General features: G+C 32.1%; 1 protein-coding gene across 9 annotated transcripts in view; it reads right to left on the bottom strand.

The window, feature by feature from the left end:
* Positions 1-23,899, bottom strand: part of LOC143252502 (uncharacterized) — a 45,171-nt gene extending 21,272 nt beyond the window's left edge. For 2 of the 9 annotated variants that reach the window (XR_013029019.1, XR_013029021.1), the window contains exons 1-4: positions 23,308-23,469; positions 22,645-22,783; positions 20,682-20,835; positions 8,325-8,367 (exon numbers count right to left, since the gene is read on the bottom strand). Coding sequence is in view for 3 of the 9 variants with exons in the window: in XM_076504757.1 (XP_076360872.1) it covers positions 8,343-8,367; positions 22,645-22,783; positions 23,308-23,452 (309 nt within the window). In the remaining 6 variants the exon portion in view is untranslated. The other 7 variants (XM_076504757.1, XM_076504766.1, XR_013029035.1 and 4 more) reach the window with 6 other exon arrangements.
* Positions 23,900-24,445: the final 546 nt, after the last annotated feature.

The following is a 24,445-nucleotide window of genomic DNA, read 5'->3' as shown; positions in this document are numbered from 1 at the left end:
TGTTCTACAACCGTTTGACAGAATTGGCTAAGGAAGCAATTACAATATTCCCAAATTATTTACGTCATGTCGATTGAACAATAAATGACTTGTTACCATTACATCAAATGATAGTCACAATATCTTGCTGTTTTGATTGTTTTTTTTTTTTTTTCATTCAGGATGAAAATACAAAATATAAACATGTATTAACTTTAAACAATTTTCCGTAATATAAAGACTGTGTTTTGTTTGTTTGTAGTTAATCATAAAGTTACAGAATGGGCTATCTGTACAACATTATTTTTTATTCACGATGTTGGCAATGACACATAAACAATTTGTGTTTATCTATGTAAAAAATGGAGAATATGAAAGGTAGGAGGTTAACAACCTTTGATAAAGTCTTTGTAACAGTGTAGACGGGAACAATACATCTGTTAGTAAATCCCAAATTATGTCACGTGGATTCCAAATAACTGCAAGCTGGAGATATAAAAACTGCTACAATAGTCTCTCAAGTTCATGTATTTTTTCACAGATTTACACCACGATGAAATATTTCACCAGCATTTTGAAACAGCTAAGAAAAGCAGACAGTACTGATGTTACTCAGAAACTCGCACTAGAAAGGCTTCCTGTACATTGAATCCACACTTTGTAACTCAAGTCACATTCATTGACAAGGGCCGTTACCAAATCATAGTATTTTATGTTGATGCTGAATGCTCCAAGAATCCGATTTTCTGAAAATGTGTTTATATTCTTCTAGTATTGTTTACACAGACAATCCTTATGTTGCTAGTCTTACCCACCTACATACTGTGAAGTTCTGGTTTCTGAACACAGGCTGTTTTCTCCATCAATCTTAGAAGTCGTCTAGTATCTCAATCCTAAATGAATTCACGAACTTCACTTGCATTATAATAAAGAAGAGTGTCATAGATCTGAACTTCCACTATTTTTATCACTTTATTACAACTCTGCCGGAGACATTGTTATTTTTGCGTGTTCTCCTTCCCTTGTTGAGACTTGTTAGGAGGAACATGTCACAGCAGCGTGTTACTGACTCGACGGTGCTCTCGGTTGAAACGAAACAAGTGAAGTTGATCGGGTTTATGTTAATCACGATTCTAGAAATACTTCGCTGTTCATCGCCGGTGAAAACTGTTCTTCATTTGCATGTTTTTCGTACAGTTCTGTCGCTGCGCATATTGTGTACTCAAGCTGTATGTCGTACGTGATATTACTTTTCGTATTGTTTTACATTTGCAATACATAGTTGTGTATGTTGTACCGCATGCCATTCTGTACTAAAAGCATACAAATATTTCATGTGCGTTACCTGTATATATCCAGGAAATGTATATACATACTCTGGAGTGTCATTATCAGCAATATACAGGGGGAGGCAAAAATTACAATGCAGTTGTTCATAGTTAAATAATTGTATTCTTGTTGAAAGGTTCCGATATTCGATTTTGTCTCGTTTGTTCACCTTTCTTAATTATTAGTTCACATCTGTATTAACAGAAATTACTTATTTTGTGTTACTGTTTCAAGTATCTTTGTATTAATAAAACTATGCAACCGTTCAGTGACCTATGCCTCCCCTGGTACATTATAATAAAGGAAAGGTGAATTCGTTTTAAACTAGAGTTGTTAATTTCATGTTGATGTTCTTATTGATGCACTTAAGAAACAAATAAACTAAGTTATATTTTGAAATACAACGAAAATATTACCAACATATCTGATAAAGGTATTTAAATTAGGAAGGACAACTTTTTAACACTCGTTCTCATGGTAAAAAAATCAGCGAATATACTCGTCACCTCTAATAAAAGAACCCAATATCGTGTGTAGCAATTAGTGAAAAACTGCACATATGCGAAACACTGTAACACGTATTGATGTCAGAGAAACTAGTTTCGATACATTCGAACTTCTTCAGTCTCACATCTTTCGTGGAAACTGTGTAACTTAAATATTATTTATATTTTGAACTATATACGCGAATAGTATGAAATTATAACATTTATATCTGGTTCTTAATTTATCTTTTAATCTCATGTAATTACAACTATTATATATAGGTTATCTATAAATACTATATACATATGTAACAAAAATGATAATTTCACACATTATTATATACACTTTGATATTAACTTTTGATCAAACCAAGCGATCTACATGGATGTGAATTAAAATATGTACGTAAAAATGAGCATAAATAATTAAATGGAATATTCAAACTATAATGATTATTGTTGTTTTTTTTTTAATTTCGCGCAAAGCTACACGAGGGCTATTTGCGCTAGCCGTCCCTACTTCAGCAGTGTAAAACTAGAGGGAAGGCAGCTAGTTATCGCCATCCACCGCCAACTCTTGGGCTACTCTTTTACCAACGAATAATGGGACTGACCATCACATTATAACACACACCCCTACGGCTGATAGGGCGAGCATGTTTGGTGTGACGGGGATTCGAATCCGCGAACCTCAGATTACGGAGTCGAGTGTCTTAACCACCTGGCCATACCGGGCCTATAATTATTAAAACGGATTGTTTGATCAGTGAGATATATTCGGCCTTAGAGACATTTTGGGTTTGCCCACCTTAGGCTACTACTCAGTCCAGATACTAAGCTAATAACGCATAATAATTATTATAATAAAATAATAAACATAAAATTAAATTCGAAACAATAAAAAAATAAACGTAGGTAAATTAAATATTCTACACGACACTGTGTCAGCAGTGGTAAAAGTTTCATATGTTTAGACCGATGTCCAAGTATGCTAATCAGCCCATGGTAACACTGAAAGTTATACTTGACTCAATGAGCTTAGTAGTCTTACGTTAGTCATAAATCCACGGCTCGGCATAGCCAGGTGGTTAAGGCACTCGCGAGCTCGAATCCCCGTCACACCGAACACGCTCGCCCTTTCAGTCGTGGGGGCGTTATAATGCCACATTCAATCCCGCTATTTGTTGGTAGAAGAGTTGGCGGTGGGTGGTGATGACTAGCTGCCTTCCCTCTAGTCTTACACTGCTAAATTAGGAACAGCTAGCGTAGATAGCAGTCGTGTAGCTTTGCGCGAAAAAAACAAAACCAACGTGAAATAATATTTATAATAAAAAATAATGGCAGTAAATTTGAAATGTTATAATAAATTTTAAATAAAGTATCTTTAAAGAAAGGATAAGCTAAGCTAAGTTTTGTCGTTGGAAAATAAATAGTTCTCACTGCTCGTAAAATATGTTAGGGTAGAGAGACTCACCCAACTTACGAAAGTCGCTGTTGGTTATTTAATTACGAAACATCCAAGGGACGCTACACTCTAAGCATCGCCCACTACGCTCATTGTAAAAAAATTATTGTACATAGTAGAATGCATTTAACGCTAATGTGAAATGACATAGAACAACAAAAACTAGAGCGAAAGGAACCAACTTCTTTAAATAACCCACAATTATTAAAGTTATATACCCTGAAGTTTGCACATTTCCTTTGACCTTTAAATAAGAGTTCATTGTACTAGATAGCAGTAAGTATAAACATTATGCATGCGCTCGCATACTTGTATGCAATGCGATTCGAGAAAATTTGCACTAATAATAATTACGATGCAGGAAAAAAGCAACAGCATGATGAATACGACAAAAGTAATTACGATAATATACATAACGTAATTACTGGTGTAACGTTATATCACACACTATCGCAAGAACTTAAAAGTAACAGCAGTAAAACTAATGTTGGTCATAATTTTCTAGTGATTCTCTGTTTCTTTAAATAATTTGTTAAAATTAATGTTTACATATAATAATTTTGAAACTGTCATGATATTCTGTATACCTTAAAAGTCAGTTACTCCTAACAGAGTTACTGATGATAATAAGTTGATAAATAATGGTTCTTTCTTTTGTAATATTACAGTATTTGTTTAAATGTTCTTTAATGTATTTCAGACCATTACCTACTGAAATTGACAAATTGCTAGTCGGAAGTATCTTTTCTGGCGCCAGCAATAAACCTTATTCGTATGTGGAATTTTGTAGTTTGGTAATTCAAAATAAGTTAGTTATTGCGTCATTATACTTTACGGAATGCAAACCAAATTCCGATAAAACTGTATGGTGTTTTTGTATAATAGTGTCTTATTGGAGTGTTTATATACATCGTTATCTGAAGGTTTGAGTGTTTTTAACTTAAATCCTAGTTCTTAGCAGAAAGTTTAAACGTAATTTTTGTCTGCTCTGTCGACTTATCTATTTATCAGTACGTATAAATTCTAAACAGTCAGTAACCGTTTCTGTATTCAAAACTTATTATTGAAATAATTTAAGATATTCTATCCAATTTGTATTTATCTTTATCTAGCCTTAAGTGTTGTTTTTTAAAACTTGTCATTTACATGACAAAATTGTGTTTTGTTTTGAATTTCGCGCATAGTTACACGAGGGCTATCTGCGCCAGCCATCCCTAATTTAGCAGTGTAAGACTAGAGGGAAGAAAGCTAGTCATCACCAACCACAACCAGCTCTTGGACTAGTCCTTTATCAACGAATAGTTGGATTGACCGTTACATTATAACGACTAAAAGAGCGATCATATTTGATGGAACAGGGATTCAAACCAACGACCCCCAGATTGCGACTCCAGCTCCCTAACCACCTGGCCATGCCGGGCTTACCAGATGTGCGATACTTTATCGTTTCAATATTTACACTCACAGTTTAATTCCATTTATTTTTTGGGCCAATTTTCATTAAATATCTTTAAAGAAAAACAACATTAGTTAGATTATCAAGGTAACGCATGTTTAATGTAATATTTATTTTAGGCCAAACGACGGCCGCAGTAAGACAGTCGAAAAATCATTGTAATAGAAGTTTTTCCAGAAATTAGATTTTTAAAAAAGTCAGACTACCTATGGGAGATAAACATAATGAACGGAAACGTTTTATCGTAAAACTTTAAGTATTAAGATATTTTTGAACAGTGTAAACCACCATATTGTTTTTGAAGAATTTAAATTATACAGTTGTATTTTATTAACTGTAAAAAATAAGGCTAAAATTGGAGCAAAATTATATTTTATACTATTTTTCCTTTTTATCATTATAATACGTGTAACATTTTATGTATTTTTAAACATATAAGTACACATTCATCATATATAATTTTATAGCATACCTTAGGACTGACAAATGACAAAATATGGAGATACGTCTAGACTTTAAACTTTAATACCAATTCACTAAGGACTTTTGCATGATTGAAATTTCAGTTACTCAAGAGAATCAAATAGAGACAATCTCTTCCAGCAATCACAATTCTGCACTATAGATAAGCTTACTCGCAGAGTTAATTTTCCATAGTCACTTTTTCTAGGACTGAGTGGTCTTCATAAAAAAAAATTAATTTAAAAATAATTAAATAATGACAAACTATTATTTTGGAAACCAAAAAACTTACTAACACTCAAAATCTTTTCCTTTGTTAATCAATAGATGATTATATTGAATGCTATAATTTGTTTCCTTTTTATCACCAAAACCAAGTGTAACAATTTAAGACAAACTTGCTGGCTCCCCATTGGCTCAGCTGTATGTCTGCGGTCTTACAACGCTAAAATCCGGGTTTCGATACCCGTGGTGGGCAGAGCACAGATAGCTCATTGTGTAGCTTTGTGCTTAATTCAAAACAACAAACTTGCTGAATACCCAAGCTGCTGAAAACAACAGACGTACGTGCTCCCATCTGCCGGCACAAATGTTTACAAAATATTTCGGGTCGTTGAAAACTCCGAAAGGCTAACACAGAGTTAATTTGTTAATAATACAAAAGATTAAATAGTAACTGTCACGGATTAACTTTAACCTCTTTCTAAACAATTAATATAAACTTGTTGAAAGACAGTGATTTGTCCTTTTCTATGCCAATCTTACTATAGAACGTTTAAAGAAATTTCCTTGATGAGTGATTATCCATACAACAATGAGATACAATTACACCCCATATAAAGAGACCTACTGACCACACTTTTAAAACATACCTGCAAAAGTGTATTAATATATAATATAACGTTTTGGGGCAACATGAAACCTATTAGTCCACTTTGACTATCCCACATTCTTAAGTAAATTAGCTTAAAAAAAAAAAAAAGACAATATCATTCATATATTTATCAAGCTTTTCTTAAACTCATTTAAATTCACTGCCTCTACAACATCTGAAGACAACCATTCCAAAGGCCAACCATCTTGTAAGAAAAATAAAACTGTATGACTCCTACCCTGCCACAATTTATACTTGTCCCCCCTAGTCCTACTATTCTCACCATTAAATATGAAAAAAAGAATGCATCAACACTATTAATTCCCTTTATAATCTTAAATGCCCCAGTCAGATCATCCTAATTCTTTTCTTTTCAAAGAGAAAACAATTTGAGAGTTTTCAGCCTCTCCTCATATGACAACCCATCCATCCCAGTAACCCTTCTCTGAATATTCCAAAATTTAATATATTTCCTAAGGTAAGGATCCCTTACCTTAACACAATATTCCAAATAGGGCTTAACAGGTGACCAGCACAATGAAATTATTGCCTCTTTGGACTTGCATTCAGCATTTCTGTATATACAATTTAAAATCTAATTTGTCCTACCACAAGCAACCTCACACTGCTTAGATGGCTTACAGACTGACAGATTATTACATCAAGATCCCTTTATTTCATAACACTGTTAATGTTATCCTCATACAAATTATACTTATTATTCATATTATAATATAATAATCCATATGCATTATCTTGCATTTATCTTTAATTAAAACCCATGTATCATTTACTTGTTTTACTCACTAAACGATCTATATCCTTCTGTAAAGCAGAAGCATCCTCCTCACAGTGAGCAACACTCAAGATAATCATATCATCAACAAATCTAAGTAATTTATTGACCACTCATTCATCTATGTCATTGATGTAAATCAAAGGGAGCAAAGTTCCTATGACTGAGCCTTGAGTTACCCCACTTGTAACATTAATACAGTTTGACTGAGCTCCATTTGTAAGAGCCCTCTGCTTTCTTCAATCATGCCACTCTTCTATCGAATTTTCTAACTTCTCCATCACACCTATAGACATTTTTTCAAAAACTTTTATGTGGCACCTTGTCAAATGCTTTCTAAAAATCCAGATACACCACATCTACACTCTTACATTCATCAATGTAAGAAGTAACCTTTCAAAATAGTGTCAAAAGATTTGTAAGACAAGATTTTCCATTCGTGAAACCATGTTAACTATTCAATAAAATTTCTAAACTTTGTTAAATGACATTTCAAAGCATTTTTAACAGACTTCCTAAAACTTTTCCACAACTGATGTAAGACTAATGGGTTTTTAATTACTAAGACAATTGGTAGCACTTCCTTTGAAAAGAAGAGTTACATTAGCTAACTTCCAATCTTCTAGTAGGTCATGAAAAACAATATCTTGGTTTTTACTTGTGTTGAAAATAGAAAACACATTAATTTATGGTGACGGCAGTGAGTCATTAGTAGTTAGTTGATTATCTCACTTTAAATTTTACAGCAAGCATTTGTAGAAAAGGGTTAACACAAACATCCATGTTAATTTTCTTTGCTCTGTTTTTAAACATTTTAATGCTTAATAATTTTGTGTAATTTTAAAAATTTGGTCTGGTAACTATTTCATATTGAAGATTTTAGAACAATCAACTCTGTATGTGTAATCAGCAAACCCTTTTTCTACAACATCTAACCATTTTACTAGATAAAAATAACTCATGTTAAGTTAAAGGGAGGGAGGAACAAAGTTGTTTGAATTTGCTTAAGTTTTGTATTCCAATCTATTAACCATTATATTATCTTATACTGCAGTGTGTAACTCAAAGCACAGCAAGATTTATTGCTGTTTACAAACCTAACCAAAGACTGGCATGGCCACTCCTAAACGTAAGAAAAAAAATCCAATATCATAATATTCTTAGGTTTGTTTTTTGCATGACATAACAGTATTATATTTTTATGTGAAACCATATTTTATTTAATTATGCTTTCTTTTGTTCATTTTCCTTTAAAAGAGAATGGACCAAGATTACAAAGTTTGAACATTTTGTTATTATATAAATTCTTTAACTAAAATATTCATATATGCATAATGAATGGGAAACAACCTACATATTTAAACTTTTACTGCACAGTTACAATAAAGTAATTTTGTGGTACAAGAATAAACACAAGCTTCAGCTTATAAAGATTTCTTTTTTTCAGTTATTACAGAAATGAACTTTTTTTCACTTACCAATGACAATTTCTGCCATTATTTGCCACTGATTCTTCTCAACCTATACCAAAAGAAAAGAAATGTTCACATATTGAAAAAATAACTATCATTTTCATTCCAAAACATAGAATAACATCAGTGTAGGAAACAACATAACAACTAAAAGTAAACACAATATAAAACTAACAATCTCCTGTCATGTTATGTGTAGGAAACAACATAACAACTAAAAGTAAACACAATATAAAACTAACAATCTCCAATGATTTACTCATGCAAGTTTGTTCTCAAACTAACTTGCCCACAAAATAACAGGAAATGTTTATACTCTTATTATTTTACTTATGTTACAAAAGTTACAGTAATAATTTTCCCCTACAAATCCAGAATTCTCAATAATTTTCTAACTCTTTTAAATCACAAAAAATTAGCCTTTACACTATTCAGTTACAAAATGTATTTTTTTAGTGATTTTCCAACAACAAATTATTGGACTAATCCCACTTCTACTTCTTGTCTTTCTTTTAATCCACTCTCAACTTCAATGCTAATTGTTTTGACAAATTCACATGTAGAATCTGTATATGTCTTTCCATTTTGCTGTTAATAAATTGTCAAAGGAGCAAAACTGTAACTATTAAAAACACAGAATTGGACATGAAACTAAGATATTCTACAATTACAAATATTTATTATCCAATATGATAACTTCAAATGCTACATATAATCAACTGTTATGCAGTTTTATTCACCTTTACTTCCAAATTATAAATGGTATTAAATAAACATTCATCATTTTCATTCTTACCAAGAAACATTTACAGTAACATGTTTTAATTAATTTATATGCTTATTATTTCAAATGCATTGTTATTTCTTAGATGATTCAATTACCGTTTGTCTATGGATATTCTCACAAAACTACACAAGAACTACCTGTACAAACAGTTCCTAACTTAGAACTGATAAAAAAGAGGGAAGACAGCTAGAAAACATATCCACTGTGGGCTCTTCTAATCAAATAGTTGGATTTTACTGTCATTCTCATAATGCAACAACAACCTCAAAATGGAGAGCTTGGTTTGTTTTCAACTTCAGAAACTAACCATCAGGCTAGCCCATTCAATCACTACAATATTTGTGTTTGAAACATTATCTTAAGACAACTTCCATAAAGAACTTTTAAATAGAAACCTCATATGTTTATAATATCTGAATGCTTCATTACACAAATGACTATTTTTGGTAAGTAAAAATTATCAAAATAAAATTATTAGTTTTTTCATGAATACCCTGTTTTCTGCTGATTTAATCTGGTTATGTTGTCATCTCCACACTATTTAAACAAATCAATGCAAGTGAAAAGTTTCTAAACTTTAAATTAAGTCCAAAATGTTTTAAAATCTAAATATAATTGCATTTATTGCTTCTCTGATTGAAAGGCTATTATATGACTGAATTTTTTGTTTTCACTGTCATATCCAGTTTAGAAAATAATAAAACCAGTTCACATTTTCTAAGATAGTTACATGATTTGCTTCATGTAGATGATCACTGTTCAGCATTTTACATTGATGTTGTTATGTATAATATACAATACTAATATTTGGTAATTTTTTTCTGAAATTTTATTGTAATGAAACATTTGCAACCACAGGCTCTTACTGCTAATTTAAACCATGGTATACTGTCCAAGTCTTTTTCATAGTGCAAAATTAAAATCTGAACTTTGGTGCACCCTGTATAGCTTGTTTTCTTCATTTACAAACTGGAAAAGAAAAAGTCACACTCACATCTATGTCATTTGTCAAAAATATTGTTTTAACTCTCACACTCACTCTTGAAACATTTTTAATTATTTGCTTGGATTGGTCAATGTAAATCCATACTGACCAATCTGATACCACAAAATTCCAGATGCTGATGAGCACTGCAAAACATTTTACTAGAATTTTCTATTAAAAATCTAATTTCGAAATAAATAAATTGCTTATATAAAATGGTGATCAACTTGATGGTTAAATGTGGTATAGTCCCAAATATTTTACACATAACTTAAAATTAAATCTTGGAAATTGCACACACATGCTAAAACACACAAAAATTAAAAATGTGCTGTAGAGCAGAAAGCTACAAACTTAAATTCACAAGTACACAAAACATAGTATAATAGCAAATTCTTGTGGAACCACATAAACTCTGCAATCACAGAATTATTGTACCATTACACAGTGCAAAAGGGTCACAAAATGAAAACTAACAAACTAACACACACTACTTAAATCACACTACTTCGTTTGCTTGCTTTGGAAGCTCAACACATATAAATGCTGATACAAGTTAACACAGATAGTACTAGGTTTTCATAATCCTAACATACCAGAAAGTGACTAGTATAAACTTACATGTTTTTAATGTAGGGGGTAATCCCCATGTAATACAAAATCCTACATTACTTTGGTAGATGATTGTTAATTTTTTATTTTTTTTTACACAGAAATATTTCATTCAGTGATAGATATATTGAAGCAACTTTTAATCTCTTGAGGGTTAAGAAACAAAAAGGGTTCTCTCTTTTTTTTTTTCTATCTGTTGACACCTGTTCAGAAAAATACAGTAAATGTTGTATTTCTATAAAAACATGTATAAACTCAATGCATTTGACTAATATTGCAAATTAATTAAAACTACAATAATATATATATTTCTAGCTTAGTTTTAACCAGATGTTTTTCTTTCATGTTGAAATCTTTGAGACTGTTAGCCTTTGAAATTTGGCTTGTTATGTTCCTGAGAATAACCTTACCACTGTACAGTATACACTTGTTTATGAACAATAAGGAAACTATTTATAATTGTTGAACTACATGTTACATGTTAGAAGGAAAACTACTTCAGTTCCAAAACTGTACACACTAATTGCTTTGTTCTTCTTTGTTTATAATTTCTAAAACTGAGAATATTGTCTCAAATTCATAAAATATAGAATATTTGTCACTAAAAACTTAGTTAATATTTATATTGAAGATTAGATATGTAAATTTAAGTAATTATGTAATTCAGTTTTTGCATACCAAACAAAATATGCGACATTGTAAACAGTGTCTGCCAATTTCAAATTTTATGTAGTCAAACTTGTTTTAAACTTTGGAAATTAAGACTAGAAATTTTAAAATAAATTTATAAAACATAATAGTCATTACTTCACATACTACGTTCATTTTTCTTAAAATCTATCATGAAAAAATATTTAAAATATACAGACAAAAAAAAGAGATATTAATACAGAAAATTAGTTTTTCTACTAACATTTAATATAGAGATGGCATTTCCCTATCTTTAAGCTTCTAAAACATAACAGCCATCTTACAATTATAATAATAATTGTATCATGAAGATAAAACTAAAATTAAAAATTCAAGACATTATTTTAGTTCAGGAGCAAACATGTTTACATTAAAAACTTACTATAAGCAGGTACTGAAATAAATGAAGCAATACAACAATGATAATAAGTTTATCATAATGTGTATTGTCAATAGGAGTGGAACATATCTCATGATGCATGTGACTGACTCCCTCTATTCAGTTCTACCTAACCATCACTTCAAGTTTTGGTACAAGATGATAGTATTAGTTTTCATGGGGAGGAAATGTCAAAGAGTTAAATACTTATGACAAATACATTTTATGTGTAAGAAAATTATAGATTCTAATATAGTACATTATCTCCCCTCAAATAAAGAGCTAGAATCCTGAATATTTGAAAGGACTGATGTGAGGGAAAGAAAGAAGCATCTTCCAAAAGAATCTGAAGGACACTCATTAAGATCAGACAGTTATATTCTGAAACTTGATGTGGAGAACCACACAACTTCTGAACCACGTATACTTGTCACCCATCATAAAAAGATGTCACATGTATGGGCAGAAAACAGAGGAGAGAACTATGGCTGAAGTGTGATTTCAACTATGCAATACTTATTAAACTCCATCCCAAAAATGATAAAGGTGGACAAAATGAAAAGGACGTGTCCCTAGGTGTAGTGGCTAGGGCTAGTCAACTACAATGCGAAACCAGGCCACCAGGTACCGGCATCACATGGGAATAGGGAAGAGAATTATACCACCAGCAAGCCAACTACAATCCATAAACTAGGCCACCAGGAACCAATATCCATATGGAAATAAGAAAGAGGAACATATCGTCTTCACCTCAAGTACTCCCTTACTCATAAATTCGGCATGTTTTAATGTGACAAATTGATAAATCAATCCAAAAACACAGCATCTGGTATAAAAGAAAAAAAAAGATTACTACATAATGTAAATCACCTCCCTCCATGGCAAAGTTGATCAGAACCATCCCAAGTCCATTAACATCCTTGAGATAAGAAATATCAAGGGATAGCAGAAGGGAGAAAACAGTGACAATCTGTAATTATTTCACCACAACAAACAACACTGAAGGAGTATAAATGAAGGAGGAAAATATACATCTGTAAGATATGTGTAAGTACTTATGTTGATTGGTTATATTCTAAATCCAAAACTCAGCCACTGAGAACCAACATACAAGTGAAGGTAGAATGACAGATCCCAATCAAAGAATTGAACTGCAATCCTGATGTCTCACTCCTATTTGTTTTTATGTTTCATACTGGAGGATATCACATCATCTACACCAACAGAACCCTACTGCCCTAATCTCAATCGAATGGTTTTATAATCATTTCTATTTATTGTTTTTATTTCTGTAACTCATTCAGAAGGATGCCTCCACCATCTACCACTCCAGCAGTTTATAACTGGAAAGGGATAATGATGCTCAAACTTGACTAAATGAAAGTGTGTGTGGGGAGGGAGGAGGGTAAATTCCAGTGGAGAATCCAGAGAAAGTGCACCACCTGAGACAGTGACCATGAAACCCTATTTTTAATAGTAGAACATACTAATTTATTCAATACAAGGCATGAAAAGTGTTTTCAGTATAACAAAAAATTAAATATTGAATTGAAACTATTAAATTACCAGTGCAAAGCATATAAAAAGCACCTAAAGTAAAAAATGAACACAAATACTACCAAGTGAGAAGCGATAGTTAGGTAGAGTGGAATAGAAGGAGTTGCATGCATTATGAAAGTATGCCACATTCCTGTTGGTGGAGAATTGATGTATGGTGATTTGCAAGAGAGGTGCATTAGAATCAGTCAATTCCAATAGAGGGTTGACAGAAGGCTTATGGCATATATAAATAATTATTTTTGCATATAAAGGGCAGTACTGAATAACAATAGCTATTTATGTGAGTAGAGGTAATGTACTGTACTGGAAACCTTTTGTTAAAATACATTAAAAGAACTCACAGTTTACCTTCTAGGATAATCTTCTTTGCTCTCTAGACATTTCCATGAGGTGATTCTTTGACAAAAAAAAACCTTGCCAACATCATTCCATAGTATATAATATTTATCTGAGCTGTTGCATTTTTAAGTCAGGAAAAAAATATCTATTGATGTAAAGAAATAACACCAATATATGAAAAATTGGTTATTTTTCATTATTGGTTTCTTTCTCTTAGTTCTATTCTGAGAGTGGTGCTTGTACTCATTTAAATAAAATAAAGTAAAATAATACATTAAATAAAACTTGCCAATGAGTGGAATTTGCTAAATAATTAATTGCTAGGCTCATTAATTGATTAGTACACATTCACATACCCCACCAGTATATTCATACAAGAAAAAAAAATGCCTGTGTATTATCTTTATGATCTATTCAGATAACATTTTATTTCTGCAGAATTCTTTTCATACAAACATAACACAAGGCGAATTAATCATTAACATTAGCTAAGCATTACCATTATGTTTCTTTTGAAAATATATATAACCCAACACTAATCTACTGTAAATAAAATGTTGGACACATATTTAACATTTATTATCACAATTCACCAATAAGACTAATACTGTTTTTATTAAAGTAGAATCACCACTATACTTTGTTTGAACAACATAAACATAACACTCAGTAAAGATTTCAGTAATCAGAATATCTTGTACCTGCTACCCACACTCACAATTTTGCCAAATAGTAAATTTACCTTATTTGGTAGATATAATTAAAAAACTCATATTTACAAACATTACAACTGTATAAAACTATATATATAAAAGAGTAGAAACACTATAATTTTAAACAAAGAATTATACATCAACAAGATGCCATTGCTAAATGTTAATAACTCAACAGGCATGCCACTTGTTTGTTTCCTATCATGTATTTATCTTCCTTTGTCTAGGTACCTGATAATCACAAAACCTTCTCCAAACACTGTACATTTGCTTAAGTTACCCAAAGTTATATGACATCTCTTAATGAAGGAAATTTCTGTAGCTTTTAAACACACGAATACTTACATAGTTCACAAAAAAAAAAAAGGACTGTAAGGGTACAAAACAACAACAAAAAAAAAATATATATTTGGCTCTTACGTGATAGTCTGTAGCATCCTATGGTATTTAAACTTTCTTTAAAGCTGCCTTGAAGTAGTAAATGATAAAACCACTTGATAACCAGCTTTTAACCAAGATCAAAACTAAGTGAAGCACTTGAGATCAAAAAATGGATAATATATTTTCATGGGTTAAATAAGAAAAAATAAATTTTCTTCGGATGGTCAGAAAAACTTTAAAATATTGATATATAGACTGTTTTGTAACAAGCAAAACTATCTGCAACTATATTAAATTGAAAATGAGTTTTTTTCTTCATGAATTATGCTAAATAAATGTCAAAAAAGGAAAAAATATTGAAATTAATGAAATATATTTAGAATTAGCACATAGAATTCACTTTATAATTTATCTCAAAAATTTTATCACGTGGCAATAAATATCAAAAACCAAAGGTTGGATGGTTGGCATTTATTGGTACAAAGCAACAAGGCTATCTGCACCAAATAACCAGTAAAAAAGTAAAATTATTAAAATATATAAAAAGAAATCGTGTTGAAACAAAACAAAGTACAATTTTCTAATTAAAAACTTAAAAACAGTTTAAAAGGCCAATGGCTTTTAAAAATTTAAAAACACAACTGAGGTGGACAGTGTCCCCATCATTAATGACACTGTCCAATGTTAAGGGTGAACCCATGGTAAAAATATGTCTAAAATGGTGCTATCACTCACGATCGTAACTATGGCATGAAAGTAAATGTGAGCTATTGTGACTTGAGTGTAAAACAGACCACATAATTGTGCATCAGTTCCAGATAAAAGAAAACAGTGAGTTAAAAACTGCAAACAATAAATAACCTAGCCAGGACAAGTTGCTCCTTCTGATCTTTATGGAAGCAAGATGTCCAGTCCAAAGAGCAACAGAAGGTTTGATGTGGAAAAGCTCATTATCACGTTGCTCACATCAATTCAACTGCTAACTGGAGTGGAGCTGAGCCTCGAATACAGGACCATAGTCAATGTATGGGACAGGCATGGCCGTAATAGCATCAGAGCAAACAAACTTACCTGTGACGTCAGCAAGCTCATTCCTATGAATACTGACATGGCCTGGTATCTAGGAAAACTGGATAGAAATAGATGATAGAGAAAAATGGGCCAGTCAGTTTTGAATATTGATGAAAACAGGGTGAGAACTAATGTGAAGTGATTCCAGGACCAGTAGAGAGCTAAGCAACTTGGTATAAATAGTACATTTTATGTACTGCATAGCTCCAATATGACCAAAGACAAGAGAAATGGAGTACAATTTGGCAGCAAACACAAAAACTGTAGAGGGGATCCTGTGTGCAACTACAGAACTGCAACAAACCATGGTAGAGCCCACAGAGCCACCTGATTTTGAACCAACCATATAAATGGGATTGGAAGGATGGTTTGAAAAATGTTCAGCAAATACTTCCAATCTGGAGTATCTGCCTTCTTCAGACGACTCAAAGAAAGGTCACATTTGGGGATGGTAATAAACCATGGTGGGAGGGGCTGACTAGTGGAGACAGCAATGTTGTCCAAAGACAGACACAATTCATCCAACTGTGCCTGGATACATAGGCCAAAAGGAACAATGACATACTGTCTATTCTGAAAAAGCATGGCCCCCTGAGGAAGGAAAACACAAACCAACCTTGGTAGAATGCTGTGGTAAGGATTGAAGTTTTGAAGCATACAGTAAAGACTGTTGCAAATGGCAGAGGTGCAGAAGAGGTTCATGAGACTTACTGTACAAACTCTGGACAGGAGAAGTGTGGAAAGTGCCTGTGCAGAGCTGAAGCCCCTGGTGGTGAACAGGGTTTAACATCTTCAAGGCTGAGGTCCTGATAAAGCCATAGAACAGAGACCTATAGTCCAGTTTAATTGAATGAGAGCATCATAGACTTTTAGCAGAGTATTAATCCACTCCCTTAGCAGCAACTCTCCACCAATAGAAGTGCTATACAGCCCTCACTGTAACTAGCTCCCCTCCACATTTGTATTTGTTAAGCCCTTCAAAATTGGTCAGAAATTAGGAATTGGGAGGCTGGATATGGAATGTAATGGGAGGTAAGTATTTATCAGAAATAGATTTTCAGTTTAAGGGAATATTACCTTCTGATATGTTATCTTAACTCCCCTCACATAATAGCTAGAATCCCACAATAAACTGGTGGAAGGCCAAAGAAAAAATGATCCCTCTTTAGGAAATGCCCAAAGAGAGACCATGACATGTGGAGCTGAAAAAGAAAATATCATATCCCAATGTGAGACTGCACTCCATCTAACCCAGGTATACATTTCTCCCTTTTGTAACTGTGTTGCAAATATAAAAGGCAAAAAATTGTGAAGGAATAACATAATACATATTGCTGATTAACAGTACCCTAGGTGTCAAGTGGCTAGGATGCAACAGACAGTAGTGGTAGTTTACTGTCATCCAATATCCAGCAGTATATCAAATTGTACATCAAGTCTGCAGTAGGCAGAGAATCACATGCCTCTTCACATCAAAATAGGAACTAGTAGGGAAAGAAAGCTTCCATACCAAAATTTGTCTCTGCTTGCACACATTTTCAACTCAAACAACACCTGATCCACATGAACTTACAACCAACAGACTGTAGGAAGGAGAAAATTCCCAATGGGATGACTTCTCTAACCCAAAACCTGACAGCACTGGGCATGGTTCCTCTAGGCCACAGCAAAATGATGATACCCAGCTGTACACAAGAGCATCCAACTACAAACACCACCAGGTGTGGTGGAAACTGACATTTAGCAGATGGTAGGAAAAGGGACCTCCAACCTGGATTGCATCTCTAGTCTGAAACCTGGCAGCACTGGGCATTTTTCACTCAGTCCATGGTAGGAGGATGGATACTAGCCAAAATACGGAGGAATAATTACATAGGTGGACTATTTACAAGTAACATCTGATTCCCTGGGAACAGTAGCTGGAGGATGGTAGGTAAGATGAACATCTCAACCTGAAGGTCAAACTGAAATAAATATATATACATATATTGTCGTGAAATATTTGAGTGCTTCAACCAAAACCTGGCAGTATCTGGAATTGTACATCAGGTCCATGGTAGGAAGGGCATCATCTCATCAACACATGAATCTAATCACGACCAGTTATCTCAAATCAACACTAGACTTGCCAGGAATGTATACTTGGAAGATGGTAAGGAGGAGGAATGCCACAATAGGAAAAATCAATCTGCTAGATATATATATATATTAATATACAGCATAGTGTTGCAACAAAAAATGGCAGCATTTGGAATTGTGCATCAAATCCACAGTAAGAAGTGCCATATGCAGGTGCAGACCTGCAGTATGCCACCACTCGACTCTCAACTGAGTGGTATGATGCATCATTCAGGAGGACAGATCTCTTTGGTCAACCACCTCAGTGGGTAGGAACTGGTAAGTGTCAAGGACTCTAAATACTCCACTATTAGAAAGAAGGGAAAAGTGGTAGAGATTCCTGAAGACCACATCATCAGAGTTAGTGTAATGGTTGACTACAATATTATATTTTGAAAAATAGAGCTACCCCATCAATAGAGTCAATCAACCAACACTCAATGACATCTAGAAGTGCATGTCAGGTCTGAGATAGGAAGACTTAATTTCATAGAGCATCAGAGGTGGGCAGCAATCACCGTCTACTTTACTTATGTATGTCTATGAGTGTATGGTCTGGGACAAACAGGTTTGTAAAGCAAAAGACCTCTAAAAAGAACTACTAGCCATCCTACGGAACACCCAATCTTTACAGTATGCAACCTAATCTTTCAAAACAACTATTATGGTAATGGCGACAAGTGAGCAGAGACACACAACCAATATCTGGCAACGTCTGAAATTATACATCACATCTGTGATAGGAAGAAGTATAATGTAATTAACATTGAGCATGGTCAGAGAATGAACAGTGCAAATTTTAAAGATAAAAAGTATAGCCAATCAAACACCACTCTCCACAGAGTGGGATCTACAATACATTAGTAAAAAGGCTGTGTAGAGAAAAACTAAACCTGTAATATAAAGGAAAATATCAACAAATTTGCAAGCAAAAACAAGTATGTCTGAATAGTACTACTGTCAATCAAAACAAGATTAACAAGTGCAGATGTGAAAAGGGCACTGGTTATGATAAAGGTTGTCCCACACCTCTATTAGCAGGGAACTGTTACATAATCATTTACATGTGGATATGTAGAAGGCTAGTGGTGAGTGTTGAAAATTTGTGCCAATAGAAAGCAGTATTAATCAAAAAAAGCTATTCTGTGAGAAGAGTAAGATACCATATTGGAATATCAATTATACAGTGTTTAATAATGAAAATTCATTCTAATTTATTACATTGTTAAAAGGCTAGCATTAAAATGTGAATAAGGAACACTGCTTTGGAATCAGGGAAAAATTTGCAGAAGTGGTAGTATTAGCTCCATGATTAAAAAATTCCGTATTCCAGATGTATCAGTTCCTTTCACAACTGCCATCAGAACACAAAGTCATGAAAGTAAGAGTTACAGTGTTACAAACATAACAAATATATGATGTATAAAAGAAACTATGTAGTTTATTTGACACCAATGAGTAAAGTTGTACAAATTATAAATTATAACACAATGTTAAAAGCAGGTTTTACAATTTACACCTTTTCAAGAATGAGTGCAGTACTTTATGCAGAGGGGGTGAGTCTACTAGACTTTTGTTACCAATACTTATAAACTTATATTAATTTCACTGTGGTACTGTTAAATATGGAGAAAGATTCAGAACCCCTAAATCCTTTTTCCTGGTTTCACACTTGCTTGTATAAAAATAGTTCTTAATTTATTTCAACTTGAAGTGGCCAATACCCCTTCCCTAGATTCATGCTTGTATATACAATGCTAAATAATAAAGTTAGAAGCATAATACAATATATAAAAACAGTAAATTTACATGTTATTTAACACCATAATTGCCAGACAGTTGGTGGGAAGTGCTGTCAGCCAATTTCCATCTCCCTAGTCAGCAGTTCATAAGAAGTGACAGTGATTAAATAGCAGCCTTTGGTGGCTACAGAGAAGACAGTGAGTGCTGCCAATCAATTTCCTTCACTCTAGACAGCTGTTCAGGAATAGTAACAGTGGAAGATAACCTTTAATATTCAAGTAGCCAGAGGGTTGTCTTTCCTTGATTAGTTGTATTTTCATGACATCATTGATTAATTATAATTTCAATTAATAAATTGTTGCAATAACTGTAACAATACTAATGGGAAACACTAACTCCAATAAATTGATTAATTTGTTCAGTTTTAATGAATGCTCCCACTTTTCAAACAAGTGAATTTATTAGATATGTTTTTGATCAGAATTATATAACCATAGTCACCCACTGTACACTTTAGAGAACAAACTAAAACATCCATTTATGTTACATATAAAGACAAGGTGGAATTCCACTCAGTATTATGACTGAGGAAAAAGATCATTGTATACTGGTGAATAAGATACTCAAACCAATAAAGAAATGCTCAGTTATTACTACCAAAGTTACAAAATATTTAAGTTGTATTTACAGGCATATTAATTACATGTTACAAAGAGGTAATTCTCTCTATAAACATCTAAACATAACACTACTTAGACCTCACACTGAATACTGTACACATTTTGGTCTCACCGAAGAAAGAATATTGACTTACTTGAAAATATTTAGAGCAGTGCTATTAATATAATACTAGGAACAGAAGGATTACCTTATAGGAATAGGCTAAGATCTCTTAAGTTATTTCTCTTAAGAAAAGAAAGGTGAAGATAATGATATTGAAGTTTACTAGATAATCATGCAGTTAAATGGATAAAAGGCTGCTTACATTTTTGTTTTGTAATCTGAACACAAGTGGACAAAATTTGGAAAATGCATGGTAGGTTCAGGTTAAGACTGTTTTAATTTTCTAATAGGGTGATTTTCTTAAAGAATGAAAAATCACAGCAGTAGTCAAAGCTGGTAGTTCACAAAATGATTTTCTGAAAAACAAAAAGGTTAATTATACTAGGACAGCCTTGAAATTAAATGTTTTATTGTTTTCTATGTGTTATCTTATGATATAAAACTCAAGTTAAAATTAAATTTTTATTTAAAGCTAGCAGTACGTACATAAATTCTATTCCACTGAATTAAAATAATAAATTTTAAGAGCAATCAGAGAGATTGCTTGCCCTTGTTTTTCCACTCCTTTACAAGATTGTATGCATAATATCAAATTTCTCTTTCAAAACCTCAAAAAATCCTTTTAAAATACAGAATGATTAATGATCTGGAACATATTTTTGGAGTGTGATAAGAAGTCTCAACCTTAATGTCCCCATGAAAGTCTGTAAAAATCAAACTTTACACTGATTAACCAAAAACCACCAAAAAAGCTCTATTTTAAATGCCTCAAAGTGATTCACAAACTGGATCAGGACCAAATTTGGGGAAGACCATCCTATAATGGCTTCCCATATGGTGTAAAACTCTTGTTTACTTTAGTCTGCTAGTGTTCAATATATATGCATGGAAATACAGAAAGACACACACGTAGACCCAACTGCAATACCCTCATAACCTATCTCCAGAGGCAAGGGTGATAAAAATCAAATAATTCAGAATATAAATTTGTTTAATAAGATAGTTGTATTTATTTAATTTTATACACAAATATTTAATCACAAATAGTATACTTAGATTATGGAATGACTTTAGTGTGCTACAAATGAAAACTTTAATATTTCTAAATTTCCAAAATTTTTTCTGCATATGATATGACATTAATATCCCCCTAGAATAAAAGTTAAAATACCATTTAACAAAACAGCACTAATTTGAACCTTTTAGTTTTAATTTTCAATTCCAGTGAAGTTTAATTAGTTTTAGACAACCACTGTTTCTCAATCTTGATTTTTATGGAGAGATGTAATAATCTATATCTCAGCTTTAGAAAGTCACAGGCTAATAAGAGAAAGCTCTTTTTATTCTGTCGTTTTCAACTGTATGTAAAGCCAGCAAAGTTTTTCAGATAAAGCAGAGGAAGAGATCCATGTTGAACTTGACCATGTGTTTTTAACAGAAATGATGCTTTCAAACAACTTCTGTGTTAATCACAGTCCTGATGTTTTTAAAATTGTTTCTTCATTTCATATTTCATTTGAATTATAACATTGCAGCATAAGAAAATAAATATTTTTTTCATGGAATAAGATGATGTAGACTTTTTTCAATAATCTTACACTCAAACATGTCAAACTTGTTTCACCCAAAAGGCTGCTGCTCATTAGGTCATATTATATTAGGCCTAAATAAATGTTTGAATGGACAAAGAAAATAATTCAGAAGAATTATAAATGAATAAATATATATCTAAATGATTATCAAATGGAATTAAAACTGTACACACACACACACACACACATATATATATATATGAAGTTTTCTGAGTAATAATGAAAAAAAAAAGTTGAATGCCATTAATTTTGGTGTGGTAACAGGATGATTTTTTATGTATGCTAGTGGTTACTGAAACTGCACTGATTTTTTTTTTCAAATCATGTCCAAATTAAAATCTGAGTTTTTACAAGAACTTATAAAGACAAAATTAATTAATAACTATAATCTACAACAAAGGAAAGAATTTTTTACTGCATCTTAGAAAAGGGTCACAACAAAATCATTTCCAATTTTCAAAGCTACAAATTCTTGCAAATATAACATATAAAAATAAGATCTTTCATTAGCAAAAGCTACACAATTTGTAGAAAATTCATGCAAACTTTCAAACTATATCATTCAGTAGTTACCTCTTTTTCTTTGATACAATAAACAACTGTGTCAACTGAATGCACCTGGGTATTTTAGAATCAATATTTAAATGAATGAGATCAGTTTCAGTACTTCCCATTGAATGTCCAGGATCAGGAACACTATTCTTGAGGTTCTCTTATAAAAACAGAATAGAATATTTAAAAGATCAGCCACCTGATGGGCAAGATAATATCTTACATACACAAGTATCTAGAATGACATAGGTACAACATTCATTGATTCAGTAAAAAATATTATTCTGTTTAATGTCATTTATTGTTTCTAAATACGCTAAAACATTGAACACGTTAAGTTTTTATTACCAGTTTGTAACAGGCCCAAATATTCTCATATAGTTCAAGCAAGAAATGTGGTAGTTATAATATTGGATCCTAAATATTAGAAATTGAATTTCTCTTTCACATTTTCGTATTGACCGTAAACTAAAATTAATATTTTTTGACAAAATTTGCCAAATAAAAGAAATAGTATTAAATATTTGCACGAGTTTTGTTTCAAATAAGTTTATAGTTCATTGGATAATATTTTCATTTTCCGTTCAGTATTTCAGTATTTTTTGTATACTACTAATCTGATCACGTCTGCGAGACTAGCATCTAGACAACTTGGACAATCACAAAAAGATTTCTCCAGCTTACTTGATTCTTTTTGGGAATCTAGTTTTGATATTCCGATAAATATTTGCAGATTTTTTTTAATATATATAAATGGTAATAATATCATGCACGTCCTTAAATATTCTTTCAACCCAATAGATGGCAATAAATATAAATAGATAGGCATGCGACAGTTTCGAGAGGTTATGCACATACCTTTTATTGATATAACATAAAAAGTAAACAAACAAGAGTATTTAAAATTATGCATTTTAAAATGAAATAGGAATCCTGCTACAAAACTTAATGAAACAAGATTTGAAACCACAATCACAAATTTACAAAATTTAACCTCTATTTTGGCAGCTCGAAACACTTGTCGCAAGGGCAAAGTAAGGATTATATTTTATAAATTTGTGATTGTGGTTTTAACTATTGTAAAAGTTACAGCTATCAGATATGTGACTATACTGAAAGATTATGAATGTTGCGTCCATTCTATGGACTTATAATGAATGTACAAATAGAAAAAATAGAATGTTAACAGAAAGTAGGAATCAGTGGTTATTTATAGAATTGTTATTAGAAATATCCAAAACAAAATAAATACCAGAATAAGAAAGTACGGAAACAAGTAATTTATACTAGTTATATAGACTTTAAAACGGTTTTCAATCCATACTCTGGTTGGAAAATTTAGGCTGCTTCATTTAGCTGTATGGATCAAATAATTCCTTGATCCAGAACGTTATCAGAAAAGTGAACAACACTGAAAATATATTTACAAGTAAGAATTATAATTACATTTATCATTATTATTGTTCATAATGAGTACTAAAATAAAATCGTCAATAAAACGTTGCTTTGACTTGTTTTAAAGTTGAAACTGTAGATGGCTTAGTAAAGCTGTCAAAATATGCAGTTGTTATTTGAAACATATTTTATAGTGTACTATGGTTATAAGGTCTCACTTGTTATTTATACGAAACTCATTCGTGGAAAACATTTGGAAAGTTTGATAAAAGTTTTGTTTTGGAGGATATTGATATAATAGAAATAAGTGAAACACGGTCATATGTAGACGATTTTGATGATAGAAATTTCTTTGAAATACAGGGTTATAGGTTATTTAACATGGATATAATAATAAAGAGAGAAAGATGAGTTGCTTGATACGTAA

The sequence above is a fragment of the Tachypleus tridentatus genome, chromosome 1, assembly GCF_004210375.1.
Source record: "Tachypleus tridentatus isolate NWPU-2018 chromosome 1, ASM421037v1, whole genome shotgun sequence".
Lineage (NCBI taxonomy): Eukaryota > Metazoa > Arthropoda > Merostomata > Xiphosura > Limulidae > Tachypleus > Tachypleus tridentatus.
The sequence above is the reverse complement of the archived record's forward strand: the minus strand, read 5'-3'. Positions and strand labels throughout refer to the sequence as shown.